This window comes from Mus caroli, chromosome 14 (genome assembly GCF_900094665.2).
Source record: "Mus caroli chromosome 14, CAROLI_EIJ_v1.1, whole genome shotgun sequence".
NCBI lineage: Eukaryota > Metazoa > Chordata > Mammalia > Rodentia > Muridae > Mus > Mus caroli.
Genome location: NC_034583.1, coordinates 25,455,471 through 25,467,576, shown reverse-complemented (window position 1 = coordinate 25,467,576; position 12,106 = coordinate 25,455,471). Strand labels below are relative to the sequence as shown.

The 12,106-nt window shown below is 45.5% G+C and overlaps 1 protein-coding gene across 4 annotated transcripts in view; it reads left to right on the top strand.

Annotated features, from left to right (window-relative positions):
* Positions 1 to 12,106, top strand: part of Wdfy4 (WDFY family member 4) — a 218,847-nt gene that overhangs the window by 37,212 nt on the left and 169,529 nt on the right. For all 4 annotated transcript variants that reach the window (XM_029469142.1, XM_029469139.1, XM_029469140.1 and 1 more), the window contains exons 9-11: positions 1,206 to 1,658; positions 4,166 to 4,270; positions 5,877 to 6,067. In XM_029469142.1, coding sequence (XP_029325002.1) covers positions 1,206 to 1,658; positions 4,166 to 4,270; positions 5,877 to 6,067 — 749 coding nt within the window. The remainder of the gene's footprint in view (positions 1 to 1,205; positions 1,659 to 4,165; positions 4,271 to 5,876; positions 6,068 to 12,106) is intronic.

Here is a 12,106-nt window from a genome sequence, read left to right as displayed (position 1 = left end):
ATCTGCTTGTGTAATGGAGAGTGATGAGCCTGACTCAGCCACCTAGGCTCAGAGTCAGTGGATTTTTCTTCCTAGGATGCTGAACATGAACTGAGAATACCAGTGGGCACACTGATGCTTTCTGAGCAGCAGGTGCTCTGCCCCCTACTGGGTGCTAATGTGAACAACTAGTGTCAGCTCTAAAACCTTCTGCAGAGACTGCCACACATATATCAAACCACAGGCTGCTTGACTGGCACATGCCTTGCCTCGAGTGGGTCTGTCAGGAATCCTGCTGAGGGAATTTTTGAAGGCTAAGTGTGAGTCATCTAGGTTGAAAGGAGAGGGAAGAGTTTGAAGGAACAAAGTACCAAGTGGGGAAGAAACAGTGGTCTGAGACAGCTGGGTAGATCTGGAGATGCTAGCCGGGGTAGGAAGTTAGGAGCTGTGGGGAGAGGCAGGAGCTGTAATGCTGCAAGCACCAGCTAGAGAAGAGTGTTAGGCAGAACCTAGACAAAGAGGATCAGAGATGGCTGGCAGCAGAGAGCCTCAAAGTTTTAGCAAATCCAAGGCAGAAATACATACAGGCAGGAGCTTTGAACCAGGTATTCTGGGGTGAGAGACAATAAGGGTAGAAGAGAAAGCCCACTGGTCAATGAAGGTGCATCCTTTCCGCTGTCTAGATGGAAATCTGACTTTGAACAGCCATCTACAGCATCACTTGATTCTAGTTGATAAACCCCAAATCTCCTGGTCCAGCTTTGTTCTGTGGAAACATAAGGTGGACCAATCATCTATCTCGATTTTAGCAAGGAGAAACTGGTTGGATTATTTCTGATAACATATGTTTATCTACCTCAGTAGACCCCCCAAATCCTCAAGGAATGCTTAAGGTGTAGCCACAAACAGGGCAGTTAGTGAGACTCTTGCTTCCTTTTTTTCCCCGTGCTGCCCCTCGGAAACCCTGTGTGGCTCTTGCCCTCATGAGCACGCTTTGGTTCAGAGTTGTCATGACTGGAAAGCTTAGTCAGTTGCCAGTCTTTGGAATGCAGATGCAGCCCTTTCCCCGTCATAGTGGCTGAAGATTCCTAGATGTCTAAGATGTGCACTTACAGGAACTAAACAAGAGAATCATTACATGCTGAACCCTTGTGATAGCTCAAGGATGTATTTCTAGACAGGCCGGCAGGGAGCTAACTTGCAGAACTCTTGCTTTTCCTCCCCAGGAGTGACTGTTAAGAATCTCCAGGCCTTCCAGGTCCTGCAGAATCTTTTCCACAGAGCCAGTGATTCTGTCCTTTGCATTCAAGTGCTTTTGGCCATCAAGACCATGTGGGCCTGGAATCCTCGCAATTTCTTCCTGCTGGAGTGGACCCTGCAACCCATCTCACAGTTTGCAGAGATCATTCCCCTGAAGCCAACCCCAGTGCAGGAGCACTTTTTCCAGCTGTTGGAGACTCTGGTGTTCAAGCTGCTCTATGTGCCTCACGAGGTCCTGGCTAAGGTGCAGCGTCTGATCAAGGAGAGCTCGGAGCTCTCCTGTACCCTTGTGGCCTTGCGGAGCATCCTCAGGATCACAGCCAGTGACCGGCTCTTCACAGACATCTTCCGGGACTCGGGACTACTAGGTCTGCTGCTGTCCCAGCTACGGAAACAGGCCAAGATCATGAGGAAGTCAGGTGTGACTTCAGAGGGGTGGGCAAATGGGCTGAGGTCATTGCTATTCAGGCTGGGCCAATCTGACCACCTTGCAGGGTAACAGAGAGTGCGAATGTGTGGCTCATATTGTGATGGATAGACAAAAGAGCTCTGGGGTTATAGCTTCACAAAGAACAGGCAGTCTCCAAGTCTTACCCAGAGATGAGAGAGACAGACACCACTTTATGTGAACTTCAGGAATGGACTCATGGAATTCTTAAGTTACTCCTCACTGGGTATAGAGATGAAACCCACCAGGGGACTGTGATCCCTCAGTAAAGCAAAGGGGTACTGGGGGCCTGCAGAGACCTAGGCTTTGAAGGTGCTTGTGGGGTTTGCTGAAGTATGACCTGTGGTCTCCTATCTTGTGGAACTCCCAGAGTGGAGTTCCAGAGTCCTGCTGACCCAGCATGCCTCTCAGTCCAAATGACCTATACACCTGCTTTACTGTGCCCCACACTTTGCATAGAGCTTTGAGATCCTCACCTCCTGTGATTTTCAAATAGAAACAAGGCACAAAGTCTCTTTCCTCTGTTCCTCTTGGTTTGCTCAACTCTGTCACTTCCTGCTGCCTTTGGGAGACCAGCCTGGAGGTGGGGCAGCAGGACACAGGGATCTAGCTGCCTACCTTATGCCTCCCTGCCTTTCCCTTCTCTCCTTCCCTTTTGCTGCACTGGCAGGACAAGCCTAGGAGCTCCTCCCAGCCACCAAATGCTTTTGGAATTCTACTCCAGACTTTAGTCAACACTGCTAATGTGTCTGTATTCTGCTTCTTGGAAAGGAAGAAGCTGAGGGAGAGCATGTTAATGTGAGAGCTTGTCAGCCTCAGCTGGAAACATAGTTGTGCTGTAAGCAGGGCAGTCTTCTGCTGTCAACTCACTTCTATGAGACCATTTCTCCCCTGTAAAACGACAGTGGCTATGACACAGGCCCCATAGGAATGAAGGGAAAGGCACCCACTGTTGGGTGTGGCACATAACAGGTGTCCAGGAATTCCTGCACACGTTAACACTATCATTTCAATATTGCTCTGAGGGAGGTTGAGCCTAGGCATCTTCAGGAGTTCTGGAAGGAACAGTGTCCAACCCAGAATGTTTGCAAATAGGGTGAGGACTTAGGACAATGTGTTTCCAGCATACTTTCCTCTGTCTAGGCCTTTAGAGAGACCAAGCCTTGGAGTAGGTGGCTCTGTACTTCTTCCTCTTGCTTGGTAGTTTTGGACTATTTTCTTGTTACTATAACAAAGTAGTTATAGTAACAGACTGCAGACTAGAAAATTTATAAAGAATAGAAGTTTACTTGCAGTCCAATGAGCTACCACAGAGCTATCTTCCCAAATAGAAGTTTATTTGGCTTATGGTTCTGGAGGTTGGGGAGTCCAGGGTCATGGTGCCAGCATATGGAGAAGGTCTTGTTGCTCTAGTACAATACAGCAAAGATCATCACTCGGTGAGACAGAGCAATTCTGCCAGTTTATATACTCCTCCTCATGATGTCATCCAATGCCAATTATGTCCCGAGGACGTACCTGCAAATACCATTACTGTGTGAGTTAGAGATTACATTCCCAGCACAGGGCTTCGGGGGAACCATTTCAACCATAGCTAACTTCTTGCCTCCAATCCTCTTCTGCATGAAGTTAACACAGCAGCTCCCTTGGTTTCCTTGTGTTTACAGGGGAGTCAGTACACAGCACCCTAGACAGAAAATGCCTTTCAACAACTTAATGTCGGGATCCACTTTTCGATCTGACCCCAGGCTTATGACCATTCCCAGAAGAGTTTAGCTTTTTCTGTGAGCTAATGTTTCCAGTTTTCCTTTGCGCTTTGAATTTTTAAATGTGACCTATTGATTCTTACGCACGCTGTGTCTGGTAAATAAATTCTTCTTGTTCTCGTTCATTTACTGGTTCTTAATGCTCCAAATCGAAGCTCAATTCTCAATTTGTTTTGGTACTTCTGCAGCACTGGGTATCAGAGTGGATTTAAGCAGCCTGGCTTGGGCCTCAAGGATCTAGTGGCCCGTCTGTCTGTCCCAGAGTCCCTTGAGTCGCTTCTTAGCTCAGCGAAGGAGCTGGCAGTTGTTCCTTCTAGACATGAGTGTCAGGTTAGAAGGGGAAGGTCAGGGCTGATTTGGCATTAAGAGGAGAGTGCTTCTTTCAGAGGGGCTGTTGCAACAGGCTCATCGGCTTCACCTGGGGCCATGTTAAATACAAGACTTACCTGGTCTCATTCAAAGTCTAAACCAGCAGACCTGAGCAAGGGGCTCCACAGTCTTTTGGATGTCCAGATTTCTGATGTGCTCAAGCTGGAGAACCAGTGAGGTTAGGGTTTTCAGGGTTGTATCTTCAGAATTGCGGTGTATGCTCCCGTCTAATGGGACGACTGCACTCCCATTTGCCTTAGGAAGGTAGGACCCCAAAGGAGGAGATTGTGGATTGTACCATGCAGACTTAGTACTGATATGTATCGATTCTTAAATGTGGCAGGAAACAAAGAGTGCAGCCCTGATGTGCAGGATCCTGAGAGGGAACTCACCTACGTGATGCTGAGCACTGTGGTCACACTTCTGCAAGGCTCTGTTCGAAATGCAGGTAATGCTAGTTCTAACCTCGCCCTGTCATCTGCAACAGAACATGGACTGTGGTGGCATTCAAGGGACAGTCAGTGTCAGCACGGTGGGGTGGCTAATGTCCATGTGCCAGTTGATGGTGACCGTCCACAAAATTGACACTTTGGTCAATATTGTTAATATTGTATAACAAAGAAATGCTTCATGTAACATTTTCTAAATTAATGAAGCCACAGAACCCCGTTCCCTACTTTCTAAGTATAGAGTACCGGTGTCTTGCTTCATTGCTTTTTATAAACCACAGAGCAAAATCTAAAAACGTTAGTCCCTCATGGTTTTCTTTTACAAAGGGATTCCTTTTCGTGACATGAAGCAGGTGCAATGGGTCCTGTCAACAGGTTTGGTGACTTAGTGCCAAGGGCACTGAAGCCCTCAAAAGGTGACCATGCTAAGTGCAAAAGCCTGTTATTTCACTTTAGCAGGGGGAAAGCCTGCACATTGGTGCCTGGAAGTGCTCGTTAGAGTTCACACTTGTAGGCTGACTCTCAGACATTCGGTGAATAGTAGATGGAGCTCAGGCTCAGAATCTTTCCAGCATGGTTTCACTTAGTGTGGTGTGGCCATGGCTTGAGTGTCACCGCTCAGGACCTGAAGGGCTCGAATCCACAGTAAGCTCTTGGCTCTAGTCAATGCTGAATCTTTACTCAATGAGAATGAATCCACATGCCCATAAGTAGATTCTTTTAATTTTCTCCCCAGGGAAAGACCTGGGAAATTAAATATGTCCCTAATTTAAGTTCTTGTTTACGTTCTATAAACTTTAGGTAGAAGACAGAATTCTAAACCCAACTAAGGGAGTATTCTCAATTGATAGCTGCTGGGAAAGGGAAAAGTGAGTTTTATTTTCACTGGAGTGACAATAGATATATCAAAACACCCAGAGCAGGCCCCATGCTCAGGAATATTGGCCAACAACATCAACAAAAGTCAGGATCTATTTTTAGTGATTTTGTTTTGTTTTGTTTTGTTTTCTGTTTTGCTTTGTTGGGCCTTCTTTGTTTTGTAGAGAAAATATATAAAATTGAGTATGTAGTTAGATGAGTTGGGGAGGGGAGATAATATGATCAAAATATAATGTACATAATTCTCAAAGAGTAGAGAAATCATTGACAAGGAACCATGGCAGAGAGGATAAGAAATTGGTGCAGGTCATGGATTCAGGGATGAGGTTGACCACCCCAGGGCTGTATTACCTAGATTTCGATAAACAACTTTCTTTTTTTCAAAACCATATTATATTGTCATTAACTTTAGGCATTTGGTCATATACTAAGTCCTTTGAATTTATTCTGTCCTATCTTGAACTTTCTCCTATGGGAAGATGTTAGCCAAAGGATTTTTTCTTCCCTGAGATAGAATTCTCGCTAGTGAGGAAATTGGTTTTTCTTCTGAATTCTCTAGCACCCACATTTCTCTTTCCCATGAACCCACTGTGGGTTTACCAGGGACCAAAGAGAGGATCAAGCATAAGGGGCTTGGGGAGTTGAAAGGGGAAGCTTTCCCTGTGGTCAGATTGCAGTGCCAAGGTCCGCCTTTCTCTGCCACTGTCCTGTCTGTCCTGTCCCTAGTTGTCCTAAAAGACCATGGCATGGTGCCCTTCATCAAGATCTTCCTGGATGATGAGTGCTACCGGGGGCCCTCGCTCAGCATCTTGGAGCAGCTCTCAGTCATCAATGCAGAGGAGTACATGAGCATCATTGTGGGAGCTTTGTGTTCGTCCACTCAGGGGGAGCTGCAGCTGAAGCTGGATCTTCTCAAGGTGAGGTCAAGTCCTCCTTTGTGATTGGCTTTCTCAGACCTAGGCGCCAAGCAACTCAGCTTCCTTCATGCACTGGGTCGTTGTGCTGGATAGGGAGATAGTTGTGCCAGGCAGTTTTAGCTGATATAACAAATAAGTCCCATATACTTAGCTGCCTGACATAAATTTCTTGAGACAAGGTCTCAAGATGCTGACTGGCCTTGGACTCATTGTGTGGTCAAGGATGATCTTGAACAAGGAGCTCCTGATCCTCCTGCCTCCACCTCCCAAGTGCTGGGATTCCAAACGTGCATCTCCAAATCTGACCTTAAATTTTTCTTTCTTCCCCTTTTTAAATGATGAATCAATGAAAATTGGGATTGCAATTCAGGAACAGTTGTCATGCAGGAACCTAATTCAGCTGAAAGATAAGGGAAGACGATGGGCTAGGAAGAATGGCATGAGACATCCTCATTCAGGCTGGGAATCAACACACTCTAGCTTCAGTTTTCTTTGGACAGACTTTTCAGCAGGACTTGACCAGCTGCAGGGGGTGATGGGAAATGTAGTCTTTGGCTAGGTAGCAACTACCAGGCACCACTGTAGATCAAGAAAGTGGGTATGAATTAGTAGGGGCTTGACAGGTCCTCTGCTGACTCCACTTATAGAGCATCAACCAATGGCCAGGTCTGGCAAGAGTGCCTGGGATACACATTAGAATGAGACGTAGCCCTTGCTATCTGAAATCGTAGGAACCAGCGTTCATAATACATGAGTGTAGATCACACCTTAGGGAAGGTGGTGGGTGGGTACTCTGGGTAGATACCTGATGGGTACTGGTGGCTGTGGAAAGAGAACGATAAGAGAGGCCAGAGAAGTTTCACTTGGTCTGGGAGCTCACAGAGGAGAGTGTGTGAGCTAGAATGGAAACTAAAGACAGCCAAAGCTGTGGGGGCAGGGACACCAATGGACTAGTGAGGCTGTGTTATCACGTTTGTACAGTAAAGAGAGGTATTTATTTTTGTAATATTGCCAATAATCAAATTATCTTCAAGTAGTCAAAGAAGTATATACAATATTAATTTACCACCCTTTTATAAGTTTTTGCTGTTTTTTCTTTATTCTTTTGTGCCTTTTAAAAAATTCTGTTTTGGGGCTGGGCTGGTGTGGTGGCACATTCCTTTAGTCCCGGCACTCAGGATGCAGTGGAAAGCAAATCTTTGAGTTTAAGACCAATCTGATCTATATAGAGAGGTCCAGGAAAGCCAAACCTGTAAATGTATGGAGACCTTGTGCTTCAACAAGCAAGCAAGCAAGCAAGCAAGTAAACAAGCAAGCAAGCAAGCAAACAAACAAACAGCTACCATTTTAATTAACCAACACATTAATTAACTCGTCTTTTCAATTTTGAGCCTGAATCTTTAATGGCTGAGCAATCAACTGGTAATTAAAAAAAAATTCTCCTTCGTTTCATGCTGTTTGAGCTACAGGACACAAATGTAAATATTCCCTTGTAGATTTAAGCAGAAATTGTCACCTCTCTGTGAGATACAACCCAAAAGAAACATATTCTTGTTTCCTGAGGTTGCCATAGCTGATTACTGAGCAACTTTATAAAAAACACAAAATTGCCCTGACATCTAAACTGAACAGGCTTAACTATATTTCTCTCTCTACTATCCCTTTTTAATGTGAGGAGTGTGGTGTTTGCATCTTTGTGTCTAATTTTCTGCGGAGTCCATGCCAGACATTTGAGGGACTCGCTCCTGTTATCGCATTGCCTAGCCTAAAGTACAAGATAGAGCTACAGCATTCCAAGGGGCTCAAGAGAAAAAAAAACATTATGAACATAATTATACACTTCATGGATGTTGAGATCTCAAGTAATGATTTAACTATGGGGCAAAGAATGAGTGAAGGAGATTACTAATAAACAGAAAAGGAAAGACCAATGTCTTGAAAGATGTATTAGTGCCAAAATGTGAGCTAAGACAAAAACTAATGAGGGCTGGGTGGGACTCTGTGGAAGAGGGCTTGCCCAGCACAAGGGAGGCCCTAGGATCCAATACCTAGCACCAGAGAAAGTAGAGGAATTCATTGAAATTTAGTGCTGGGTAAGACCTGAGTACGAGCTAGTTTTCTCCTGTTTGAAGCAGAAGCATCCAGAGGGCTTCGAAGACCACTTGGTTGCCACTCAAATGATAAGCCTGGCAACCAAGAATGGACCTACTGCTCCACGTGCTCAAGCTTTTGTTGGCAGGATTTGCATGTTCTGATAGGGACAAGGAAGGACCATAGCCAGGACTTTGGTTTTCTATTAGGTACAAAATTATTTCTGATGTTTGTAGTGAAAACCACACAGATCCACAGAGAAGAGAGCTACACTCTGACTGTACTGAGAAACAGAAAGGAGCTTTCTATTCAACGTGGAGAAGAGTGTTCTGTCTTGCTCCGAGTTTGTCTTGTTTACTACGTAGCCCAGAGGCATCTTATTGGAGATCTAGCCCCTGGGTAATAGGGCGGAACTTCTAGAATTAGCAATGCAAAGCCATTATGGTGTTTTACAGATTCAATATAATTTCAGAAACACAGCATCAAGAGAGTTCATAAGGAACGAGCCCTCTGTGAGCTCATTTAACAAAGTCAGAGCCCACAGGCTCTCCTCCCGCCTTCTCCTCACTCCAAGGCTCTGCTGGGCAGTTAGGAGGCCTTAGGAGCTGCTGTCACCCTCAGTGGACTAGGACCACCACACACTGCCGTGCAGTAGGTGGTAGAGAAGGCTGGGTCCACGGAGCCTAGCCCAGATTCAGAGCACATGAGTAGTAGATAGTGAGTGTTTGCTGATATCTGATGTGGGATCTGTGATTGCTTTTAAATCACCCAAGAGCTCCTTGCATCTTTGCAAACATCCATGTGAAGCCAGCTCTCTCTGGCTGGATCACTATTTCAGAAGCTGAAGGCTGGCTGTGCCCAGGGCATTGGGTTTATGTAGGGGGTCAGATAGAGGGTGAGGAGGGCCATCATGAAGCGTTGGGACCCCAGGCAAGGAAGCAGGCAGTGTCCTTCCCAGTGAAGTTTCCATCTCTGGAGGGCAGCAGTCACATCACACATATGGAGAAGACCACCTCAGGGTAGATGTTTCTAGAATCCAGTGGCACTTCCGTACCAACACCAAGCCGTGTGGCTACACCACTAATCCTGGCAAAGGATAACTGAGTTAAAGGATAATGTAAGCAAATGAATTTCCTCCCCGTGGCCAGGGGGGATGTGATTGGGTTATGCACAAATTCAGATTGATTTGCTAATATACATTTAGCTGTTCAACTCTGAGCTTAATCACATTTCCTCCCCAGTCTTCCAGCATGACACATGGACAATTACGAGGAATAACAAATAACAGGGTGTGAAATAAATCCTGTTAGTCCTAATGCAGTTAGCGCCACGCAGCAGACATCCATTTTATAGATTCAGGCTAGAGGAATACTAACTCAGAGCCAATGACATGGTAACTGAGTTAAGGACGGGAAAACGTGCTTAAGGCTGACCTTTCTTGAAGTGTGTCAACCCTACCCTGATTACTTTGACTTCTGTTGATTCGATTTATTCCTTTCGGCAGACTCGGAACCCTGTGTGATGCATTATCACGCAAAGTTGAATGACAGTAATGGAGACCCCTCCTCCCAGGCCCCCAGCCCCTGACTAATCATCTCCCGAAGTCCCGAAATATTTATTTTCCTTTATGATAGAAATGTTTCTCTTTAGTTGCTATGAAATTAAGCCTTTGTAATTGGATTTTGGACTCTTTACTTTATGACTCTGCAAATATGAAATTAACCCCATCCCAAGAAATAATAGAGCAGTCTACATTCTAATGAGATTACCCCCATTTTAGATAATGACCTGGAATTTAATAAATCGAACAAAGCAACAATTAAGGACAGCCATTTCTCCTCCCCCTCCCGACCAGAGGGAAGAGAGTGGCCATCTAGGTGACACCCACTGAGAGACACAGATCATGGGCATTACCTTTGGACTGATTCTCTTTTAAAATATCTGTTCTAACCACTCTTGGAAGGATGCGTGGAACTCTTCTTAGCCTTGTCTGGCATCAGGTTGGACCACTGGACTTTGTTTCCTATGGGGTCCTGGGGGTATCCCATGACCATCCAGTGCTTAGACAATTAGCTACAATCTTCCATTTCGCATTGCTTTATCATTGTCCCCTTTTGCATCTGCTTTGGCCTGTGTCATGTGACAAAGGGCTTTCTTCGTTCCTTTTGCTTGAGCCTACCTCCTAGTGGTCAGGAGCCACTAGAAACTCTTGGTGAAACATGTACTGTTTGACGTCAGCACTTAGGAGGTATCCTAACGTCTTGGTGACTGGCTTACCTTTTCATGGCGCGTATCCCATGACCATGCACAAAGTCATTCTCCGATAAGTACACTAATTTACATGCTCATATAAATCACATTGTTGTGTGGATTATCACTTAGAAGGCAGCAACTTCTAAGTGACAACTCCCTTTAGAGTTAGAGTGAGTTTCCTGTTTAACTGAGGCAGTGCTTCGGAGTTGGGAGAGAGTTACTCACACAGAGAAGGGTTTCCAGAGATAACGGCAGGTAGCTGTGACTGTCTATACAGACATAGGTCTTGCCCAGGGTGTACCATGAGCTTTCACATTTCCTGAGCATCTACCTTTCCGGAGGAATCTGGCTCTGGCCCCATAATCCATACTTGTCTTGAAGGGCTGGTCTGTGTCTTGGGTTTTTGAGTACCTAGGTTCCCTATCTGTTGACCTTTAACCTGACAAGCTGTCGTTCCATATCCTAAGCCATGTGGTTAAGTCAAAGCATTGGCTCTAGGCCCAAAGTGGGAGTCTCTTTTTCATTTTTGACCTTTGAGCCAGATCTTAAACCTCCCAGAGATGATTCTGAACAATGCCATTTTCCTTGATTCAATACGGCACAAACTTTCTAAAAAAAAAATAAAGCACTCAAACTGGTCTCCAGAGCCTTCTACAAAGGCCATCCACGATCCAAAAATGGGTCAGAGATGTCTGGTCTCAGATGTGTTCCGGTGCTATCTTTGAGGCCAATACCCAGGACCATATGCTCTAAATACTTATGCATACTTATCCACACCTCCTCCATTCCCTTCCTCCCACACTCTCCTCCCTGTTTTCTTTCTTCTCATTCTCCCTCTCTTCTGTGTGTGGGATGTTTTTATACACCGTATACGGTGGCAAGTAAATGTATTTTGTCCGTGCTCCGTGAAGACTTACTTTTATAGGGAAATAAAGTTGCCTTTAGATAGCTCAGCCAACTGGACGGTGTTGGGTTCTGTGTGTGCTCTGACTATTTTAGCTACATTTCTCACACAGCGTGTAGTCTGTCTGTGCAACTTAGATATTATGGTTTATAATAGCCTAACCTTATGATTTTATCAGTAGCAAAATTACAGTCATAAAGTAGCAACAAAGTAATTTTATGGTTGGGGGTCACCACAACCTGATATTAAAGGACTGGGGCATTTAGGTTGAGAGCCACTGCTCTAGGTTTGTCCTGCCTTTTGGAAATCCTCACCTTTATAACCATGATGAGTAAATTGCCTTTCCTCTCTCTCCTCCTGTGGCAGAGCCCCGCTGCTTGTATGGAGAGGGAGGTAACGGATAATAAGAGGAAGCTTTACAATGTCACTGTGTATCTCCTTCACACGGAGAGATGGCCCTTTCCGCATCCCGAGAATTAAATGCAGTTGAGTTCTATCGGGGTGAGCAAGTCTGGTGTGGTTCCTAATCAATGGATTCCTAGTTTGGTGGAAACCTTGAGACAACTTCCAAGCAACTACGTGTGTGTGTGTGAGTGTGTGTGTGTGTCTGTGTGTGTATGTATGTGTGTGAGTGGGCGTGTGTGTGTGTGGGCGTGGGGGGCGTGTGTGTGTGTGGGCATGTGTGTGTATGTGTGTGTGTGTATGTGTGTGGGCGTGTGTGTGTGGGCGTGTGTGTGTATGTGTGTGGGGGAGGCGTGTGTGTGTATGTGTGGGTGTGGGCGTGTGTGTGT